At 38.6% G+C, this 23,770-nt stretch overlaps 3 protein-coding genes across 3 annotated transcripts in view; all 3 read left to right on the forward strand.

Annotated features, from left to right (window-relative positions):
* Window positions 1-186: 186 nt before the first annotated feature.
* LOC119740043 (tenascin-like) lies at window positions 187-5,630 on the forward strand. The gene is made up of 9 exons (XM_038215244.1): window positions 187-196; window positions 318-458; window positions 1,540-1,680; window positions 2,935-3,075; window positions 3,752-3,892; window positions 4,197-4,334; window positions 4,590-4,730; window positions 5,165-5,302; window positions 5,599-5,630. Exons 1-9 carry the CDS (start codon window positions 187-189, stop codon window positions 5,628-5,630), a joined length of 1,023 nt encoding a protein of 340 aa, XP_038071172.1.
* A 1,792-nt stretch (window positions 5,631-7,422) lies between these two features.
* On the forward strand, window positions 7,423-18,666 carry LOC119740044 (multiple epidermal growth factor-like domains protein 6). Its single transcript, XM_038215245.1, has 20 exons — window positions 7,423-7,437; window positions 7,982-8,122; window positions 8,651-8,713; window positions 9,357-9,497; window positions 9,998-10,004; window positions 10,088-10,228; window positions 10,471-10,608; window positions 11,324-11,461; window positions 11,757-11,897; window positions 12,107-12,247; window positions 12,596-12,733; window positions 13,343-13,483; window positions 14,024-14,164; window positions 14,694-14,834; window positions 15,400-15,540; window positions 16,751-16,891; window positions 17,134-17,271; window positions 17,526-17,666; window positions 17,982-18,119; window positions 18,650-18,666. Exons 1-20 carry the CDS (start codon window positions 7,423-7,425, stop codon window positions 18,664-18,666), a joined length of 2,343 nt encoding a protein of 780 aa, XP_038071173.1.
* A 1,463-nt stretch (window positions 18,667-20,129) lies between these two features.
* LOC119740045 overlaps window positions 20,130-23,770 on the forward strand; it is an 88,113-nt gene continuing 84,472 nt past the window's right edge. The window contains exons 1-5 of the mRNA XM_038215246.1: window positions 20,130-20,144; window positions 20,707-20,821; window positions 21,877-22,017; window positions 22,604-22,744; window positions 22,976-23,113. Of these exons, the coding sequence (XP_038071174.1) occupies window positions 20,130-20,144; window positions 20,707-20,821; window positions 21,877-22,017; window positions 22,604-22,744; window positions 22,976-23,113 (550 nt within the window). The remainder of the gene's footprint in view (window positions 20,145-20,706; window positions 20,822-21,876; window positions 22,018-22,603; window positions 22,745-22,975; window positions 23,114-23,770) is intronic.

Genomic DNA, 23,770 nt, shown 5'->3' on the forward strand with positions numbered 1-23,770 from the left:
CGCACACCTGGAAACGATGTCTTTGGAGACGGTACGTGTCTTCTCATGAGTGAAAATACAATTGTTATTATAAAACCGCACCCAAAAATTATGTATTTGATTGGCCGAGAGCGAGTCACATGGCATTCGCCAGTAAAAGTAGACTTTTTGAAAGATTGGTCAAACCTAATTTTGTTTTGTTTACTGATGAGACAAGGTATGGAAATCAGTGCTCGAATATTATAGGTGAAGAATGAATGGATTAACTAAAACATTACTATTGAAGTTAAATGGTTTCCAATCTAAGTTAGATGTCTTTCTTTCTTTTTCATCTCCAGCGTCTTGTCAGTTCAGATGCTATACTGACGGCAGTCAAGGAGGTTGCTACTGTGATTCCGTGTGTCCAGATTTTGGCGACTGCTGTCCAGATTACAATACCTATTGCGTCCATTCAAATCCACATAATAACCCCGGCCTGGGTAAGTTACCTCCGTCAGGAAGGATTTCGGGGTTTGTAATTTTAAGGAGGGACATTTTTCGAAATGGACAAATACGACACACATTGCCACAGTTACTCAACTTGTCACTTATCGGCTCTGCATACGTTACTGTTAAATTTTGAAATCCTGAACTTTTACGGTTCTGGTATGATGTTCTCTAAAAAAGTAAATTGATGATTGGACAATATCAGAGATAAAAGAAGGTGCTTTGTATTTACATTGCCTTTATTGTAGCTGATGGTTTAACGATTTTCTGAATTGTCTATTTAGGCTATTTGGACTATTCGGCTGTATCAGCTTCTTGAGACAGGTGTTAACATTTACCTTTATCATCCTCGTTTCAGCAACCTGCGTGAATCGCTGTTACTCCTCGGGCAGTCAAGGAGGATGTTATTGCGACTCAGCGTGTACTTCTTTCGGTGACTGCTGTACAGACTTCACTTCGGTTTGCACACGCGCACCTGGAAATGATGTCTTTGGAGACAGTAGGATATTTTGCATACAGAGCATTTTTTTGATTATCCCACAATCTTTACATTTGAAAACAATCAAACGAAAATATCTGAAAAAAAAGTGGCCGCTATAATGTTAGAAGATTCTGTTATTTTTGAAAATATTTCAAAAATGATAGCTGTTTTCAAAGGGTGTCAACCAAAAATTTGTTTCATTGTTACTGGAATACTTTTTTCTCAGAGCAAGCCGGACAAAAAAGCAATTATTACGGAATTAAGTGTGGTGATGGCGGTGATGTGGTATATGTACATGTACACATGTGTAAGAACATTTGTTGGTAGTTTATGTTGGCAGTTAAAAAAAACTGACCCCTACACCTTGGCACATCAACGAGAATCCTGATCCCCTTCCATCATGCCCATCTCCGACCCTACCTTCAGCCTCCATTCCCGCCCTCGACAGTGAGCCATGGCGGCTTCGCCGTTCTAGTTTTCTATGCAAGGGGCAAAGTCTTCATTAGTAAACTCAATTTATTAAATTGATTTCACCATTTTTAATTCTTTGCGAAGATATTACGTCGGTTTTTCTATTTGACTTTTTCTTCTAGCTTCCTGTCAATTCCGGTGTTACCAATCGGGCAGTCAAGGAGGTTGCTATTGTGATTCCGTGTGCCCCAGTTATGGCGACTGCTGTCCAGATTACCATACCTATTGCGTCCACAAACATCCACATTATGGCGCTGGTAAAGGTAAATTTCCAATGTTGGGGTATGCGTATTCTTGAAGGGATATATTGGAAGTGCATCGTAATGACTACATAAAAACAGCGTACCATCCAACTCGACCCCTTTTTTAGCAGCTGTACGGACGTTATCGTTTGTTCGTATGCTGCTTTCGTAGCAAATCACACAGGAATGTCCGATTCTTGCAGCCACTTGACTGTATCTTCATCGAGTTCAGTCAGTCCTCAGGGTCCGTATAGAGGCTTGAAGATTAGGCAGGATGGCAGGATTATTGTCTTTGGTGATCGACTTAGGCAGGTGTCATTGTCACAAGCACCGATGCAATGGAGGAAGAAGCGGGTCTTTCCCCATACACGTGATCGTAAAATGTTGATAAAATCAAAATCCAAGAATTGTGAACTGTTTGTGTTTGTCAATTATCCATTTTTGCCTTTGCCACTGATCAGATCAAGTTCAATAACTTTTTTTTCTGAATAGGTCCGTTATCATTAAGGTTACCTCAACAATGAGGCAGTCTGTAGACAAAACTATCTTGGTCGGGGTGTTGTTGAACATTTACTTTAAAACCCTTAACCTTTTCCATTCAGCAAGCTGCGTCAATCGATGTTACTCCTGGGGAAGTTCAGGAGGATGTGCTTGCGACTCAGCATGTACATATTTTAACGACTGCTGTTCAGACTTCACTTCTGTTTGCACACGCGCACCTGGAAATGATGTCTTTGGAGATGGTAAGTGATAGCTCTTTCAAGGAAAAAAGTTGGATTCACATACGATTTTTACATTGGAAAAGAGTACATGAATAATATACGAGAATATAATGGTGGTGTAAATTCCGTTACTCTTGTCCAGTTTTGTAATCTTTTCATTGACTGTTTTTTCAATAATTGTTGACAGGTTTTTTTCTGGAGATGGATTTTCAGGTATTGCTTCTTCAAGGTGTTATATCCTAGAGAAAGCAACACATAGCCAGTTGCACAAGAATACATATATGTGTGGCTTCCTTGTGCTTTTTAAAGCCCATTTTGAATTTCGTGTCTTCTTATGATCAACTGAAAGCAGTCGAGGAGCCTGTAATTGTCATTCCGTCTTTCATTACGATGAGGTGTAGGGATTCTTTAACCATAATGAAATAACAAACAAAAAAAGGAAGAGAAAACATCCGAGTCATAGTTTATCATTCTTGAATAAATATATATTACTAAGAAACTTTCAGTTTCTGTTTGAGGCAATAAAGATTTTTAACTGTTATGATCCCTCTAGCCTCCTGCCAATTCCGATGCTACTCATGGGGCAGCCAAGGAGGCTGCTATTGTGATTCTGTGTGCCCCACTTTTGGTGACTGCTGTCCAGATTACAATATCTATTGCATCCATTCACATCCACATGATAGCTCCGGAGAAGGTAAATTCCCATCGGGAATGGTTTGTAGGGGTTTGCTTAATCTCCATGAGGAACATTCCTAAAAATGTTTCGTATGATAAACGAACAACCTTGATTCCAAGATATTTTTCAGTTGCATCTGTACATGTTGGCCTTGTAGGCCTGTATTGACTCTAGAGTAAGACATGCACTTAGAGATTTCGTCATCCACTGGCTGCTGTGGTAATATTACTTGGTAGTTGGTATACGCTTTAAAATGTACCTTAGCAGATTATACCACAGTTCAAGGTTTAACTCAAATCTTGTCGCTTTACACTTAAAATCCTGTACTTTGATGTTTTATCAAAAATGATACTTTCTACAAATTATCAAGATTTCTATTCACCTCAAAACGTAAATGTGATATCCTGGTATACGCTTTAAAATGTACCTTAGCAGATTACACCACAGTTCAAGGTTTAACTCAAATCTTGTCGCTTTACACTTGAAATCCTGGACTTTGATGTTTCATCAAATTATCAAAATTTTTATTCACATCAGAACGTAAAATGACCTGGATTATATCAAATCACGTCCTGTGGATATTTCATTTTACAATTTGGGTGTCATTGCGACTGTCGTAGTGAGTGGTATAATCGTCTCCAATGAAGAATTCTTGGAGTGTTTTTAGCGATAAATTTTAACAAACTCTTTTCAGCAACTTGCGTTGATAGATGTTACTCCTGGGGCAGTCAAGGAGGATGTGCCTGCGACTCGGCGTGTACACATTATGAAGACTGCTGTTCAGACTTCACTACTGTCTGCAAACGCACACCTGCTAATGATACCTTTGGAGACGGTAAGTTTCTGATTCTTCAAGTAAACTGTTACCGGCCGTTTAAAAATGTAAATCTATTATTTTGAGTGTTTTGTTGTGAAAAAAATGTCTGAAGAAATTGGTCATGTCTTATCTAATAAATTGCTACTGCTTACAAATTAATTTTTGTATTTTTGCCAAACAAACAAGTGAGCTGATGTATTTTACATACCGAGAGAAGTAATTAATTTCCCTCAACCTGTTTTGTCAAAAAAATGACACACTCGTGTTCTTCAATTACTTGTACATAATGGATGTCACTTGTTTCTTGTTACCGTTCATCCAGCTTCTTGTCAGTTCAGATGCTATACTGACGGCAGTCAAGGAGGATGCTACTGTGATTCCGTCTGTCCAGATTATGGCGACTGCTGTCCTGATTACCAGACTTATTGCGTCCATTCAACGCCAGATGACTCTGGTGAAGGTAAATTAGTCTATGTCGAAAATGACTTTATCGGCTGCTTGCTGCACATCGTTTACATTTTGAACTTATTGTTACAACAATTAAATCAAGAGGCCTTTCAGCGATTTCATTCAGCTTTGAAATGCTTACGCTCGGAAGTCTTAGTTAACGTTTTGCTTGCTACAAAATGTGTTGATTGTAAAAGGAACCAGCTTTTTTGTCAAAAAGGCTCTCGGTGTTATTAATATCTGATTAACTTCTGAAACTCCATTCTAGCAACCTGCGTTAACCAATGTTACTCCTGGGGCAGTCAAGGAGGATGTTATTGTGACTCGGCGTGTACGTATTTCGGTGACTGCTGTTCAGACTTCACTGCTGTGTGCACACGCCAACCTGGACCTAATATCCCTGGTGATCGTAAGTAGTTTTTATATCCTGTCCCATGTTTGAGTGCTGTAAGTTATTATATTGAATGCTGTTCAGACTTCACTGCTGTGTGCACACGCCAACCTGGACCAAGTACTCCTGGTGATCGTTAGTGGTTTTTATATCCTGTCCCATGTTTGAGTGCTATAAGTTATTATATCCAAAGGTAGAATGGTTGAAAACGCAGCACCATTGCCTTTAAGCTTTTCTTATCTTCAAACTACGTCGGATTTAAAAATTGGGAAATCAGGTTTTTGGGGTACAAAATAGTCACCAATCGTTGCAAGCTAAGGTTTTAATATTTTCTTAGACCAGGCAGCTTTGAACAGAAAAACTTACAGAAATACAAGGATTAATGTTTCCTGTTGATTGCACAAATATTGCTTTCTTAATAATGATAGCTGATGCTATTACCTCTCCCACAGCTTCTTGTCAGTTCCGATGTTACACATGGGGCGGTCAGGGAGGCTGCTATTGTGATTCCTCGTGCCCGTATTTTGGCGACTGCTGTCCAGATTACAAATCATATTGCGTCCATTCCAATCCAGATGACTCTGGGGAAGGTAAATATTCCGGGGGACAACATGGGTGTGCATCGGTAATGACATAAAATGCAATAAAATGATATCAACGGCTCAAAATTAAATATCTGAAACTCATCGGCTCAATATTGGATAATAACATATGATCAGCTACGCTGACCCTACCTTAAACCTTTGATATCTCACTGTATCTAGGCTTATCCACAAGCAGTAAGTGTTGCCTGGGATTAGATCTGCTTTTTGCAGTGTTTTGAATTGCAATCGTTCAGGTGATCATTGACTTTACAGTTTTGAGTCAAGTCGCTGTTTTGTGTCAGATAAGGACTCTAAAGAGAGAAACCCTTGTTAGAAACCCCGGCTCGATTAGTCGAATCATGTGCAATTTACCTTTGATACCCTCATTTAGCAACCTGCGTCAGTCGGTGTTACTCCTGGGGCAGTCAAGGAGGATGTTATTGTGACTCAGCGTGTCCGTATTTCAATGACTGCTGTACAGACTTCAATTCTATTTGCACACGCCATCCTGGACCTAGTACCCCTGGTGATGGTAAGTTTTGTTGAAGTATTTTAACAACAATTTTAAATGTAAAATGAATGGAATGCCAGAACTATGAGTTTACTTCTTTTGTTTTTCTTTATAGTCCATCCTTGCTCTAGACATGGATTGAGTGATATTTTCTTGATATCTCGGTGTAGGTTGGGTGTTTTTTCAGAAATTAATTCATTAATTTCCTTCTTATATCCCCATATAAGCTTCCTGCGTCAATCGATGTTACTCCTGGGGCAGTCAAGGAGGATGTTACTGTGACTCGTCTTGTACGTTTTGGGGCGATTGCTGTTCTGACTTCAGTTCTGTTTGCGTACGCCAACCTGGAAATGATGTCTTTGGAGATGGTAAGTGTATGGTGTGATTAAGTGACGGAATTTGGTTTCCTTTAAACGCAATGTTAACGTACGAAAAGGGGAATATTAATATTTCAAAATTATAAATAGCAATGTTCCTTGCAATATCCATTTTGACATGTCTTTACCACTAAAAAGGTTCTGAAGGCTTTTCAGGGTTTTATTTACTGTCTTTGTCCATTGGCCGAACAGTGTTTGAAATAAGTTGCTCGAAATAGACAGGCCTTCGCACATTAGCGTGAAGAATGATTACGTCAATATTAAGTACACTTTACCAAAGAAAATTGTATGATTTTACTTCGTTTTGCGAACTTTTTTTTTCTTGTAACTTCTGTACCAGCTTCATGTCAGTTCAGATGCTATACTGACGGCAGTCAAGGAGGTTGTTACTGTGATTCCGTCTGCCCAAATTACGGTGACTGTTGCCATGATTACAATGCCTATTGTATCCATTCAACGCCAAATGACTCTGGTGAAGGTAAATTGATTTGTAGTGCCGAGTGCCTAAAAGAATTTGAGGAGACAGTAACCAGTTCTTAATTCTGATGACCATATAACCCGTATCCAGTTTTGACTGTTTTTAGACATTCATAATTAATGTCTTAGACAGTGTTAACGACTACGGCACATGTTTACGATTACTCGCCAGAGGCACATACAATAACATATAGCAAGATGGGTGTTTAAAATAATATGATGTAAAATTGTAGAACAAAACCATTGGATATTTTTTTTTTTACTTGTTTTGACCCTCTGACCAAAAAAGGGTATTGATGAATAGGATTATGTTTGGTTGGTTTTAAACACTACTATTATTATTATGGTCATTATCAGCGTCCAGACTCCAAACCGATCTTACACACAGTGTTTAAAGCCGGCAAAGCACACATTTAGTCTCTTATAATTTTTAGTTGTTTAAAGGAGTTATTTTTTTATTAACGTCGCCTCTCATTGTTTTGAGATTCATTAATCGGTTGCAGTTAACAGGATAGTATGACACGTTTGGCATAATTGGTTTTTATCAAGATTGTATAACTGTAGAGGACTATTCTACTCTGCAGATTTCTGAGTTGGGTACTTAATCAGGTTTACCTTGATCATCGTCGTTTCAGGAAGCTGCGTTAATCGCTGTTACTCCTGGGGCAGTCAAGGAGGATGTTTTTGTGACTCGGCGTGTACGTATTGGGGCGATTGTTGTTTAGACTTCACCTCTGTTTGCACGCGCTCACCTGCAAATAATGTCTTTGGAGACGGTGAGTGGTTTTTAACTCAAACGAATTACTGGATTTCCACCAATCGTTAAATTGGAATGTATTCGTCCATTCCAAAAGTTTACATTGTAGTCGTGTATTTGAGAAGGTGCTATCTGTCTGAGCGAATCTTGTAAATTATTTTTAAATCGATTCTGTTTTCAAATTGTGTGAAACTTATATAAGTGGTGCCTTCAGTTGACATGGCTTTCGATGTTTAACTTTGTAAGTCTTCAATCCTTGAGTTAGTTAGTATGAAGAAATCAATGTTTAAAGTGTTATTGTTGCACGCTTCTTTTTGGTCCTATTTCTAGTTTTGTGTCGTGTGTGATGTTAGACTCCCAACAAACAAGGAGGTTCTTACTGTTAGTGTGTGCCTAAATTATTGCGCATAGTAGCTCTACACCATAACTTGTCTTGTAGGGTGTCTTTCATGGTATTGAAAAATGCTGATTGGGAAAATTCATTTGAATTTAATGGGAAATCTGTGTAATACAGTTAAGCATTCGTCATTAAAAATTTCAATTTCAAAAACTTTTTGTCCTAGCTTCCTGTCAATTCCGATGTTACCAATGGGGCAGTCAAGGAGGTTGCTACTGTGATTCCGTGTGCCCCAATTATGGCGACTGCTGTCCAGATTACCATACCTATTGCGTCCACAAACATCCACATTATGGCGCTGGTAAAGGTAAATTTCCAATTTACGAAGATTGGGCAGGATATAGCAGGATTATTGTCTTTGGTGATCGACTTCGTCAGGTGTCATTGTCACGAGCACCGATGCGGTGGAGGAAGAAGCGGGTCTTTCCCCGTGCACTTGATCGTAAAATGATGATCAAATCAAAATCCAAGAATTGTGAACTTTTTGGGTTTGTCAATTACCTATTTTTGCCTTTGTGTCTGATCAGATGAAGTTCAATAACTTTTATCTGAATAGGTTCGGTATCATTAAGGTTACCTGAACCATGAGGCAGTCTCGTTAACATTAAACCTGTCGTTGTCGGTGTGTTATTAAACATTAACGTCTTCCATTTAGCGAGCTGCGTCAATCGATGTTACTCCTGGGGAAGTACAGGAGGATGTGCTTGCGACTCGGCGTGTACATATTTTAAGGACTGCTGTTCAGACTTCACTTCAGTATGAGAAATTCTTAGAATGTTTTTAATGAAATTAAATTAGATTAAATATAATAACAATCCTCACACTCTCTTTTCAGCAACCTGCGTTGATCGATGTTACTCCAGGGGCAGTCAAGGAGGATGTGCCTGCGACTCAGCGTGTACATATTTTAACGACTGCTGTTCGGACTTCACTTCGGTTTGCACACGCGCACCTGGAAATGATGTCTTTGGAGATGGTAAGTGATAGCTCTTTCAGTTTGATTCACAAATGATTTGCACAATGAAAAAGAGCCCATGAATATACGAGAATATGACGATGTAATTTTGGTCACAGATTTCGTTTCTCTTATCGATCAGTTTTGTAATAATTTTTCAACTTTTTCCACAATTGTTGACGGTTTTCACCTTTTTTTTCTGGAGATTGATGATCTGGCATTGCTTTTTCAAGGTGTTACATCCGAGAGAAAGCAACACATAGCCAGTTGCACAAGAATAAATATATGTGTGGCTTCCTGTTCAAATGTTCTCGTGTTTCTTTTCAGCCCATTCTCAATTGCTAGTCTTTTTATGATCAACTGAAAGCAATCGAGGAGCCTGTTATTGTCATTCCTTTGCCCAAATTTTGACACCCTAGTTTTTCATTACGATGAGGTGTAGGAATTCTCTGTTTACCATATTGAAGTAAAAGGAGACAAAACATCTGAATCATAGTATATCATTGTTGAATAAATATCTATTTCTAAGACACTTTAGTTTCTGGTTTGAGGTTATAAAGATTTTTAACTATTATGATCTCTCTAGCTACCTGTCAATTCCGATGTTACACATGGGGCAGCCAAGGAGGATGCTATTGTGATTCTGTGTGCCCAACTTTTGGCGACTGCTGTCCAGATTACAATATCTATTGCGTCCATTCACATCCACATGATAGCTCTGGAGACGGTAAATTGCAAACGTCGGGAACGATGGGGGGGGGGGGGTGCGTAATCTCGATGAGGGACATTCCTGAAATGTGTTTCGTATGCGGTTATACAACATGATAAATGAACCACCTTGATTCCTAGGAAGTTTTCAAATGCATCTTTACATGTTAGCCTTGTAGGCCTGTATTTTTTTCTAGAGTAAGACATACACTTTAGAGTTTTTGTCATCCACTTGGTGTTATAATAATATTGCTTGCTAGTTGACATGTACTTCAAAAGGCACGGTGGTAGATTATACTACAGTGCAAGGTTTAACTGAAATCGCGTTTGTTTGCTCTGTAGACCTCGTAGCTTTGAACTTTAAGATCCTGATCTTTAATGACTCATCAAGAATGATACTTTCTGTAACATATCTCAATTTTGTATTTACCTTAAAAGTAAATTGAATATCCTGGATTATCTTGAATGATGACCGTTGGAGTGATTTGAACAATTCGGGTATCATTACCATTGTCGTAGTTGAGAGGTATATATTGTCTTCAATGAAGTATTATTTGAATGTCATTAATGATTAAGATTAATTAAACATTCCTTGCACTCTCTTTTCAGCAACTTGCGTTGATCGATGTTACTCCTGGGGCAGTCAAGGAGGATGTGCCTGTGACTCGGCGTGTACATATTACGATGACTGCTGTTCAGACTTCACCTCTATCTGCAAACGCACACCTGGTAATGATACCTTTGGAGACGGTGAGTGTCTTATTCTTCAAGTACACTTAATTTCATTTTAATTGTACACAATATTCTACTAATTGCCAATCACTCATTTGATTTTTGCCAAACAGACAAGCAAGCCAATGTGTTTCACAAACTGAGAAAAGTAATTAATTTCCCTCAACTTGTTTTGTCAAAAAAATTACCCACTCGTGTTCTTCAATTACTTGTACATTATTATAATAGATTTCACTTGTTTTGTGTTACCGTTCATCCAGCTTCTTGTCAGTTCAGATGCTATACTGACGGCAGTCAAGGAGGATGCTACTGTGATTCCGTCTGTCCAGATTATGGCGACTGCTGTCCTGATTACCAGACTTATTGCGTCCATTCAACGCCAGATGACTCTGGTGAAGGTAAATTAGTCTATGTCGAAACTGACTTTATCAGTTGCTTGCTGCACATCGTTTACATTTTGAACTTATTGTTACAACAATAAGTCAAGAGGCAATTGAGCAATTTCATTCAGCTTTGAAATGCTTACACTCGGAAGTCTTAGTTAACGTTTTGCTTGCTACAAAATGTGTAGATTGTTAAAGGAAGCAGTTTTTTGTCAATAACGCTCTCGGTGTTAATAATTTCCGAATAACTTCTGAAACTCTAGCAACCTGCGTTAGCCGATGTTACTCATGGGGCAGTCAAGGAGCATGTTATTGTGACTCGGCGTGTACGTATTTCGGTGACTGCTGTTCAGACTTCACTGCTGTGTGCACACGCCAACCTGGACCAAGTACTCCTGGTGATCGTAAGTAGTTTTTTTTATCCTGTCCCATGTTTGAGTGCTATAAGTTATTATATCGAAAGGTAGAATGGTTGAAAACGCAGCACCATTGCCTTTAACATGTTTAAGCTTTTCTTATCTTCAAACTACGTCGGATTTAAAAATTGTGAAATCAGTTTTTTTGGGTACAAAATAGTCACCACTGGTTGCAAGCTAAGGTTTTAATATTTTCTGAGACCAGGCAGCTTTGAACAGAAAAACTTACAGAAATACAAGGATTAATTTTTCCAGTTGATTGCACAAATATTACCTTCTTAATAATTATGCCGATGCTATTACCTCTCCCACAGCTTCTTGTCAGTTCCGATGTTACACATGGGGCGGTCAGGGAGGCTGCTATTGTGATTCCTCGTGCCCGTATTTTGGCGACTGCTGTCCAGATTACGAAACATATTGCGTCCATTCCAATCCAGATGACTCCGGGGAAGGTACATTTTTCAGAGGACAACGTGGGTGTGCATTGGTATTGACATATTTAAATTGCATTGACCTTACCTTGAACCTTCAATATCTCACTGACTCCACAAGCAGTGAGTGTTTCACAGGATCAGATCTGTATTTTACAGTGTTTTGAATTGCCATCGTCAGTTAATCATTGACTTTACAGTTTTGGGTCAAGTCACTTTTTTGTGTGTGAAAAGAAATCTGGGAGGAAAACCCTTGTTAGAAACCCGGCTCGATTAGTCAGATCATGTGCAATTTACCTTTGATACCCTCATTTAGCAACCTGCGTCAGTCGGTGTTACTCCTGGGGCAGTCAAGGAGGATGTTATTGCGACTCAGCGTGTCCGTATTTCAATGACTGCTGTACAGACTTCAATTCTATTTGCACACGCCATCCTGGACCTAGTACCCCTGGTAATGGTAAGTTTTGTTGAAGTATTCAACAACAATTTTAAATGTAAAATGAATGGAATGCCAGAACTATGAGTTTACTTGATCTGTTTTACTTTCTAGTCCATCTTTGGCTCTAGAAGGATCGAGTGATATTTTCTTGATATCTCGGTATAGTTTGGGTTATTTTTGTTTCCAGAAATTAATTCATTGATTTCCTTCTTATATCCCCATATAAGCTTCCTGCGTCAATCGATGTTACTCCTGGGGCAGTCAAGGAGGATGTTACTGTGACTCGTCTTGTACGTTTTGGGGCGATTGCTGTTCTGACTTCAGTTCTGTTTGCGTACGCCAACCTGCAAATGATGTCTTTGGAGATGGTAAGTGTATGGTGTGATTAAGTGACAGAAATTGGTTTCCTTTAAACGCAATTTTAACATACGAAAAGGGGAATATTAATATTTTAAAATTATAAACAGCAATGTTCCTTGTAATATCCATTTTGACATGTCTTTACCATTAAAAAAGTTCTAAAGGCTTTTCAGGGTTTTATTTACTGTCTTTTCCATTGGCCGAACAATGTTTGAAATAAGTTGCTCAAAATAGACAGGCCTTCGCACATTAGCATGAAGAACGAGTAGGTCAATATTGAGTGCACTTTACCAAAGAAAATTGTATGATTTTACTTCGTTTTGTTTACTTTTTTTTTCTTTTAACTTCTGTACCAGCTTCGTGTCAGTTCAGATGCTATACTGACGGCAGTCAAGGAGGTTGCTACTGTGATTCCGTCTGCTCAAATTACGGTGACTGTTGCCATGATTACAATGCCTATTGCATCCATTCAACGCCAAATGACTCCGGTGAAGGTAAATTTATTTGTAGTGCCGAGAGCCTAAAAGAATTTGAAGGGACAGTAACCAGTTCCTAACTCTGTATGACCATTCACCCGTATCCGCTTTTGACTGTATTGAGACGTTCATATTAATCGTCTAAGACAGTGTTTACCGGAACGGCACGTGTTTACGATTTACTCGCGAGAGGCACATACAATAACACAGCAAGAGGGGTGTTTAAAATAATATGAATTAAATTGATTGACTTAATTGTTTTGACCCTCTGACAAAAAAAAAGGGTATTTATGAATAGGATTATATGTTTGGTCGGTTTTAAACACTACTATTATCAATATGGTCATTATCAGCGTCCAGACTCCAAACCAGTCTTACACACAGTGTTTAAAGCCGGCAAAGCACACATTTATTCTCTTATAATTTTTAGTTGTTTAAAGGAGTTTTTTTTTTTATTAACGTCGCCTCTCATTGTTTTGAGATTCATTAATCGGTTGCAGTTAACCGCTAGACACGTTTGGCATAATTGGTTTTTATCAAGATTGTATAACTGTAGAGGAATATTCTACCCTGCCGATTTCTGAGTTGGATACTTAATCAGGTTTACCTTGATCATCGTCGTTTCAGGAAGCTGTGTTAATCGCTGTTACTCCTGGGGCAGTCAAGGAGGATGTTTTTGTGACTCGGCGTGTACGTATTGGGGCGATTGTTGTTTAGACTTCACCTCTGTTTGCACGCGCTCACCTGCAAATAATGTCTTTGGAGACGGTGAGTGATTTTTAACTCAAACGAATTACTGGATTTCCACCAATCGTTAAATTGGAATGTATTCGTCCATTCCAAAAGTTTACATTGTGGTCGTGATATTTGAGAAGATGCAATCTGTCTGAGCGAATCTTGTAAATTATTTTTCAATCGATTCTGTTTTCAAATTGTGTGAAACTTATATAAGTGGTGCCTTCATTTGACATGGCTTTCGATGTTTAACTTTGTAAGTCTTCAATCCTTAAAAAGATTAAGTTACTATGAAGAAATCAATGTTTAAAGTGTTATTGTTGCACGCTTCTTTTTGGTCCTATTTCTATTTTCATGCCGTGTGTGATGTTAGACTCCCAACAAACAAGGAGGTTCTTACTGTTAGTGTGTGCCTAAATAATTGCGCATAGTGGCTCAACACAATAACTTGTCTTGTAGGGCGTCTTTCATGGTAGCCGATTGGGAAACTTCATTTGAATTTCATGGGAAATCTGTGTAATATAGTTAGCATTCCTCATTAAAATTTTCAATTTCAAAAACGTTTTGTCCTAGCTTCCTGTCAATTCCGATGTTACCAATGGGGCAGCCAAGGAGGTTGCTATTGTGATTCCGTGTGCCCCAATTATGGTGACTGCTGTCCAGATTACCATACCTATTGCATCCACAAACATCCACATTATGGCGCTGGTAAAGGTAAATTTCCAATTGACGAAGATTGGGCAGGATATAGCAGGATTATTGTCTTTGGTGACCGACTTAGACAGGTGTCATTGTCACGAGCACCGATGCGGTGGAGGAAGAAGCGGGTCTTTCCCCATGCACTTGATCGTAAAATGTTGATTAAATCAAAATCCAAGAATTGTGAACTGTTTGGGTTTGTCAATTACCTATTTTTGCCTTTGCGGCTGATCAGATCAAGTTCAATAACTTTTTTTCTGAATAGGTTCGGTATCATTAAGGTTACCTGAACCATGGGTAGTCTCGTTAACATTAAACCTGTCGTTGTCGGTGTGTTATTAAACATTAACGTCTTCCATTTAGCAAGCTGCGTCAATCGATGTTACTCCTGGGGAAGTACAGGAGGATGTGCTTGCGACTCGGCGTGTACATTATGTTAAGGACTGCTGTTCAGACTTCACTTCAGTATGAGAAATTCTTAGAATGTTTTTAATGAAATTAAATTAGATTAAATATAATAACAATCCTCACACTCTCTTTTCAGCAACCTGCGTTGATCGATGTTACTCCTGGGGCAGTCAAGGAGGATGTGCCTGCGACTCAGCGTGTACATATTTTAACGACTGCTGTTCGGACTTCACTTCGGTTTGCACACGCGCACCTGGAACTGATGTCTTTGGAGATGGTAAGTGATAGCTCTTTAAGTTTGATTCACAAATGATTTACACAATGAAAAAGAGCTCATGAATATACGAGAATATGATGTTGTAAATTTGGTCACAGATTTCGTTTCTCTTATCGATCAGTTTTGTAATAATTTTTCATCTTTTTCCACAATTGTTGACGGTTTTCACCTTTTTTTTTCTGGAGATTGATGATCTGGCATTGCTTTTTCAAGGTGTTACATCCGAGAGAAAGCAACACATAGCCAGTTGCACAAGAATAAATATGTGTGGCTTCCTGTTAAAATGTTCTCGTGTTTGTTTTCAGCCCATTCTCAATTGCTAGTCTTTTTATGATAAACTGAAAGCAGTCGAGGAGCCTGTTATTGTCATTCCGTTGCCCAAATTTTGACATCCTAGTTTTTCATTACGATGAGGTGTAGGAATTCTCTGTTTACCATATTGAAGTAAAAGGAGACAAAACATCAGAGTCATAGTATATCATTGTTGAATAAATATCTATTTCTAAGAAACTTTCAGTTTCTGGTTTGAGGCTATAAAGATTTACAACTATTATGATCTCTCTAGCTACCTGTCAATTCCGATGTTACACATGGGGCAGCCAAGGAGGATGCTATTGTGATTCTGTCTGCCCAACTTTTGGCGACTGCTGTCCAGATTACAATATCTATTGCGTCCATTCACATCCACATGATAGCTCTGGAGAAGGTAAATTGCCAACGTCGGGAACGTTTGGGGGGTGCGCAATCTCGATAAGGACATACCTGAAATGTGTTTCTCTTGAGGTTATACAACATGATAAATGAACAACCTTGATTCCAAGATAGTTTTCAAATGCATCTTTACATGTTGGCCTTGTAGGCCTGTATTGACTCTAGAGTAAGACATGCACTTTAGAGATTCTGTCATCCACTCGGTGTTATAATGATATTGCTTGCTACTTGACATGCACTTCAAAAGGCACGGTGGTAGATTATACTACAGTGCAAGGTTTAACTGAAATCGCGTTTGTTTGCTCTGTAGACCTCGTAGCTTTGAACTTTAAGATCCTGATCTTTAATGACTCATCAAGAATGATACTTTCTATAAAATATCTCAAATTTGTATGCACCTTAAAAGTAAATTGAATATTTTGGATTATCTTGAATGATGGCCGTTGGTGTGATTTGAACAATTCGGGTATCATTACCATTGTCGTAGTTGAGAGGTATATATTGTCTTCAATAAGGGAATAAATGTGTGCTCCAGAGGTTTTTATCACTCGTTTAATACCGCTTAGAGTCTGGGTGCTGATAATTACCCGAGCCGGAGGCGAGGGTAATTATCAGCACCCAGACTCTAAGCGGTATTAAACAGAGTGATAAATACCGACCGAGCACATATTTATTCCCATTCATAAATACCTTATCCGTAAAAAAATATCAAATAATTCGTTCAAAAAATCCCGATTTTGTTCAACAAGTTCACTTCATGCTTTTTGAAACATCCCTCTAGCAAAATAATGGAGTGTTCAGCTGGCGAGTAAGATGTAAACAACCCTTTTATGGAGATTGACGCGCGCGTAACATGTTCTGGGCGATGTTACGCAGAACGCACCTGGGGCATTGCGTTTTGAATTTAGAACTATAAAATTCTGACTCGCTTGTAGTGTTGCGCATGCCTACGTGAGAATTGTGAACGTTCAACCAATGAAACGGTAAGAGGCACTGGATTTTTAGGAGTCCACATTTTATGGTGACACTGGAAAAGTGTTTAAGACCAGCTAGCCATGTCTTTATCATCCGTTTAAGACCGGCCACGTGACGGGCTCTCGACCAATAGGAATAGCTAAACTGTCTGAGGTATTTATGAATGAAGTATTATATGAATGTCATTAATGATTAAGATTAATTAAACATTCCTGGCACTCTCTTTTCAGCAACTTGCGTTGATAGATGTTACTCCTGGGGCAGTCAAGGAGGATGTGCCTGTGACTCGGCGTGTACATATTATGAAGACTGCTGTTCAGACTTCACTACTGTCTGCAAACGCACACCTGGTAATGATACCTTTGGAGACGGTAAGTTTCTTACTCTTCAAGTACACTTGATTTCATTTTAATTGTACACAATATTCTACTAATTGCCAATCACTCATTTAATTTTTGCCAAACAGGCAAGCAAGCCAATGTGTTTCATATACTGAGAGAAGTAATTAATTTCCCTCAACTTGTTTTGTCAAAACAATTACCCACTCCTGTTCTTCAATTACTTGTACATTATTATAATAGATTTCACTTGTTTTCTGTTACCGTTCATCCAGCTTCTTGTCAGTTCAGATGCTATACTGACGGCAGTCAAGGAGGATGCTACTGTGATTCCGTCTGTCCAGATTATGGCGACTGCTGTCCTGATTACCAGACTTATTGCGTCCATTCAACGCCTGATGACTCTGGTGAAGGTAAATTAGTCTATGTCGAAACTGACTTAATCGGCTGCTTGCTGCACATTGTTTACATTTTGAACTTCTTGTTACAACAATTAAATTAAGAGGCAATTGAGCGATTTCATTCAGCTTTGAAATGCTTACACTCAGAAGTCTTAGTTAACGTTTTGCTTGCTACAAAATGTGAAGATTGTCAAAGAAACCAGTTTTTTGTCAATAACGCTTTCGGTGTTATTAATTTCTGATTAACTTCTGAAACTCCATTCTAGCAACCTGCGTTAACCGATGTTACTCATGGGGCAGTCAAGGAGGATGTTATTGTGACTCGGCGTGTACGTATTTTGGTGACTGCTGTTCAGACTTCACTGCTGTGTGCACACGCCAACCTGGACAAAGTACTCCTGGTGATCGTAAGTGGTTTTTATATCCTGTCCCATGTTTGAGTGCTATAAGTTATTATATCGAAAGGTAGAATGGTTGAAAACGCAGCACCATTGCCTTTAAGCTTTTCTTATCTTCAAACTACTTCGGATTTAAAAATTGAGAAATCAGTTTTTTGGGTACAAAATAGTTACCAATCGTTGGAAGCTAAGGTTTTAATATTTTCTGAGACTAGGCAGCTTTGAACAGAAAAACTTACAGAAATACAAGGATTAATTTTTCCAGTTGATTGCACAAATATTACTTTCTTAATAATTATGCCGATGCTATTACCTCTCCCACAGCTTCTTGTCAGTTCCGATGTTACACATGGGGCGGTCAGGGAGGCTGCTATTGTGATTCCTCGTGCCCGTATTTTGGTGACTGCTGTCCAGATTACGAAACATATTGCGTCCATTCCAATCCAGATGACTCTGGGGAAGGTAAATTTTTCGGAGCAAAACGTGGGTGTGCTTTGGTATTGACATATTTAAATTGCATTGACCTTACCTTGAACCTTCAATATCTCACTGACTCCACAAGCAGTGAGTGTTTCACAGGATCACATCTGCATTTTACAGTGTTTTGAATTGCCATCGTCAGTTAATCATTGACTTTACAGTTTTGGGTCAAGTCACGATTTTGTGTGTGAAAAGAAATCTTGGAGGAAAACCCTTGTTAGAAACCCCGGCTCGATTAGTCGAATCATGTGCAATTTACCTTTGATACCCTCATTTAGCAACCTGCGTTAATCGGTGTTACTCCTCGGGCAGTCAAGGAGGATGTTATTGTGACTCAGCTTGTCCGTATTTCAATGACTGCTGTACAGACTTCAATTCTATTTGTACACGCCATCCTGGACCTAGTACCCCTGGTGATGGTAAGTTTTGTTGAAGTATTCAACAACAATTTTAAATGTAAAATGAATGGAATGCCAGAACAATGAGTTTACTTGATCTGTTTTACTTTCCAGTCCATCTTTGGCTCTAGAAGGATCAAGTGATATTTTCTTGATATCTCGGTATAGGTTGGGTGTTTTTTTTTTCTCAGCAATTAATTCATTGATTTACTTCTTATATCCCCACAAAAAGCTTCCTGCGTCAATCGATGTTACTCCTGGGGCAGTCAAGGAGGATGTTACTGTGACTCGTCTTGTACGTTTTGGGGCGATTGCTGTTCTGACTTCAGTTCTGTTTGTGTACGCCAACCTACAAATGATGTCTTTGGAGATGGTAAGTGTATGTTGTGATTAAGTGACAGAAATTGGTTTCCTTAAAAACGCAATTTTAACATACGAAAAGGGGAATATTAATATTTCAAAATTATAAATAGCAATGTTCCTTGTAATATCCATTTTGACATGTCTTTACCACTAAAAAGGTTCTGAAGGCTTTTCAGGGTTTTATTTACTGTCTTTGTCCATTGGCCGAACAGTGTTTGAAATAAGTTGCTCGAAATAGACAGGCCTTCGCACATTAGCATGAAGAATGAGTACGTCAATATTAAGTACACTTTACCAAAGAAAATTGTATGATTTTACTTCGTTTTGTTTACTATTTTTTTCTTTTAACTTCTGTACCAGCTTCGTGTCAGTTCAGATGCTATACTGACGGCAGTCAAGGAGGTTGTTACTGTGATTCCGTCTGCCCAAATTACGGTGACTGTTGCGACGATTACAATGCCTATTGCATCCATTCAACGCCAAATGACTCTGGTGAAGGTAAATTTATTTGTAGTGCCGAGAGCCTAAAAGAATTTGAGGGGACAGTAACCAGTTCCTAACTCTGTATGACCATGTACCCGTATCCGCTTTTGACTGTTTTGAGACGTTCATAATAATTGTCTAAGACTGTGTTTACCGGAACGGCACGTGTTTACGATTTACTCGCGAGAGGCACATACAATAACACAGCAAGAGGGGTGTTTAAAATAATATGAAGTAAATTGATTGACTTACTTGTTGTGACCCTCTGACCGAAAAAGGGTATTTATGAATAGGATTATATGTTTGGTTGGTTTTAAACACTACTATTATCAATATGGTCATTATCAGCGTCCAGACTCCAAACCGGTCTTACACACAGTGTTTAAAGCCGGCAAAGCACACATTTATTCTCTTATAATTTTTAGTTGTTTAAAGGAGTTTTTTTTTTTATTAACGTCGCCTCTCATTGTTTTGAGATTCATTAATCGGTTGCAGTTAACCGCTAGACACGTTTGGCATAATTGGTTTTTATCAAGATTGTATAACTGTAGAGGACTATTCTACTCTGCAGATTTCTGAGTTGGGTACTTAATCAGGTTTACCTTGATCATCGTCGTTTCAGGAAGCTGTGTTAATCGCTGTTACTCCTGGGGCAGTCAAGGAGGATGTTTTTGTGACTCGGCGTGTACGTATTGGGACGATTGTTGTTTAGACTTCACCTCTGTTTGCACGCGCTCACCTGCAAATAATGTCTTTGGAGACGGTGAGTGGTTTTTAACTCAAACGAATTACTGGATTTCCACCAATTGTTAAATTGGAATGTATTCGTCCATTCCAAAAGTTTACATTGTAGTCGTGATATTTGAGGAGATGCTATCTGTCTGAGCAAATCTTGTAAATTATTTTTAAATCGATTCTGTTTTCAAATTGTGTGAAACTTATATAGGTTGTGCCTTTATTTGACATGGCTTTCGATGTTTAACTTTGTAAGTCTTCAATCCTTGAGTAAGTTAGTATGAAGAAATCAATGTTGAAAGTTTTATTGTTGCACGCTTCTTTTCTGCCCTATTGCTAGTTTCGTGTCGTGTGTGATGTTAGACTCACAACAATCAAGGAAGTTCTTACTGTTAGTGTGTGCCTAAATTATTGCGCATAGTAGCTCTACACCATAACTTGTCTTGTAGGGTGTCTTTCATGGTAGCCAATTGGGAAACTTCATTTGAATTTCATGGAAAATCTGTGTAATACAGTTAAGCATTCCTCATTAAAAATTTCAATTTCAAAAACGTTTTGCCCTAGCTTCCTGTCAATTCCGATGTTACCAGTGGGGCAGTCAAGGAGGTTGCTATTGTGATTCCGTCTGTCCGGATTATGGCGACTGCTGTCCAGATTACCATACCTATTGCGTCCACAAACATCCACATTATGGCGCTGGTAAAGGTAAATTTCCAATTTACGAAGATTGGACATGATATAGTAGGATTATTGTCTTTGGTGATCTACTTAGGCAGGTGTCATTGTCACGAGCACCGATGCGGTGGAGGAAGAAGCGGGTCTTTCCCCGTGCACTTGATCGTAAAATGTTGATAAAATCAAAATCCAAGAATTGTGAACTTTTTGTGTTTGTCAATTACCTATTTTTGCCTTTGCGTCTGATCAGATGAAGTTCAATAACTTTTTTCTGAATGGGTTCGGTATCATTTAGGTTACCTGAACCATGAGGTAGGCTGCTTAACATTAAACCTGTCGTTGTCAGTGTGTTATTAAACATTAACGTCTTCCATTCAGCAAGCTGCGTCAATCGATGTTACTCCTGGGGAAGTACAGGAGGATGTGCTTGCGACTCAGCGTGTACATATTTTAACGACTGCTGTTCGGACTTCACTTCTGTTTGCACACGCGCACCTGGAAATGATGTCTTTGGAGATGGTAAGTGATAGCTCTTTCAGTTTGATTCACAAATGATTTGCACAATGAAAAAGAGCCCATGAATATACGAGAATATGTTGTTGTAAATTTTGTCACAAAGATTTCGTTTCTCTTATCGATAGGTTTTGTAATAATTTTTCATCTTTTTCCACAATTGTTGACGGTTTTCACCTTTTTTTTTCTGGAGATTGATGATCTGGCATTGCTTCTTCAAGGTGTTACATCCGAGAGAAAGCAACACATAGCCAGTTGCACAAGAATAAATATGTGTGGCTTCCTGTTAAAATGTTCTCGTGTTTCTTTTCAGCCCATTCTCAATTTCTTGTCTTTTTATGATAAACTGAAAACAGTCGAGGAGCCTGTTATTGTCATTCCGTTGCCCAAATTTTGACATCCTAGTTTTTCATTACGATGAGGTGTACGAATTCTCTGTTTACCATATTGAAGTAAAAGGAGACAAAACATCTGAGTCATAGTACATCATTGTTGAATAAATATCTATTTCTAAGAAACTTAAGTTTCTGGTTTGAGGCTATAAAGATTTTTAACTATTATGATCTCTCTAGCTACCTGTCAATTCCGATGTTACACATGGGGCAGCCAAGGAGGATGCTATTGTGATTCTGTGTGCCCAACTTTTGGCGACTGCTGTCCAGATTACAATATCTATTGCGTCCATTCACATCCACATGATAGCTCTGGTGAAGGTAAATTGCAAACGTCGGGAACGATGGGGGGGGGGGGGGGTGCGTAATCTCGATGAGGGACATTCCTGAAATGTGTTTCGTATGCGGTTATACAACATGATAAATGAACAACCTTGATTCCAAGATAGTTTTCAAATGCATCAATGTTGGCCTCGTAGGCCTGTATTTTTTCTAGAGTCAGACATGCACTTTAGAGATTTTGTCATCCACTCGGTGTTATAATTATATTGCTTGCTAGTTGACATGCACTTCAAAAGGCACGGTGGTAGATTATACTACAGTGCAAGGTTTAACTGAAATCTTGTTGCTTGCTCTGTAGACCTCGTAGCTTTGAACTTTAAAATGCTGATCTTTAATGACTCATCAAGAATGATACTTTCTATAAAATATCTCAAATTTGTATTCACCTTAGAAGTAAATTGAATATCTTGGATTATCTTGAATGATGGCCGTTGGTGTGATTTGAACAATTCGGGTATCATTACCATTGTCGTAGTTGAGAGATATATATTGTCTTCAATGAAGTATTATATGAATGTCATTAATGATTAAGATTAATTAAACATTCCTGGCACTCTCTTTTCAGCAACTTGCGTTGATAGATGTTACTCCTGGGGCAGTCAAGGAGGATGTGCCTGTGACTCGGCGTGTACATATTATGAAGACTGCTGTTCAGACTTCACTACTGTCTGCAAACGCACACCTGGTAATGATACCTTTGGAGACGGTAAGTTTCTTACTCTTCAAGTACACTTGATTGTACACAATATTCTACTAATTGCCAATCACTCATTTAATTTTTGCCAAACAGACAAGCAAGCCAATGTGTTTCATATACTGAGAGAAGTAATTAATTTCCCTCAACTTGTTTTGTCAAAAAAATTACCCACTCCTGTTCTTCAATTACTTGTACATTATTATAATAGATTTCACTTGTTTTCTGTTACCGTTCATCCAGCTTCTTGTCAGTTCAGATGCTATACTGACGGCAGTCAAGGAGGATGCTACTGTGATTCCGTCTGTCCAGATTATGGCGACTGCTGTCCTGATTACCAGACTTATTGCGTCCATTCAACGCCAGATGACTCTGGTGAAGGTAAATTAGTCTATGTCGAAAATGACTAAATTATCAGTTGCTTACTGCACATCCTTTACATTTTGAACTTATTGTTACAACAATTAAGTCAAGAGGCATTTGAGCAATTTTATTCAGCTTTGAAATGCTTACACTTGGAAGTCTTAGTTAACGTTTTGCTTGCTACAAAATGTGAAGATTGTTAAAGGAAGCAGTTTTTTGTCAATAAGACTCTCGGTGTTATTAATTTCTGATTAACTTCTGAAACTCCATTCTAGAAACCTGCGTTAACGATGTTACTCATGGGGCAGTCAAGGAGGATGTTATTGTGACTCGGCGTGTACGTATTTTGGTGACTGCTGTTCAGACTTCACTGCTGTGTGCACACGCCAACCTGGACCAAGTACTCCTGGTGATCGTAAGTAGTTTTTATATCCTGTCCCATGTTTGAGTGCTATAAGTTATTATATTGAAAGGTAGAATGGTTGAAAACGCAGCACCATTGCCTTGAAGCTTTTCTTATCTTCAAACTACGTCGGATTTAAAAATTGTGAAATCAGGTTCTTGGGGTACAAAATAGTCACCAATCGTTGCAAGCTAAGGTTTTAATATTTTCTGAGACCAGGCAGCTTTGAACAGAAAACTTACAGAAATACAAGGATTAATTTTTCCAGTTGA

Source organism: Patiria miniata, unplaced genomic scaffold (assembly GCF_015706575.1).
Source record: "Patiria miniata isolate m_02_andy unplaced genomic scaffold, ASM1570657v1 HiC_scaffold_4, whole genome shotgun sequence".
NCBI classification, from domain to species: domain Eukaryota; kingdom Metazoa; phylum Echinodermata; class Asteroidea; order Valvatida; family Asterinidae; genus Patiria; species Patiria miniata.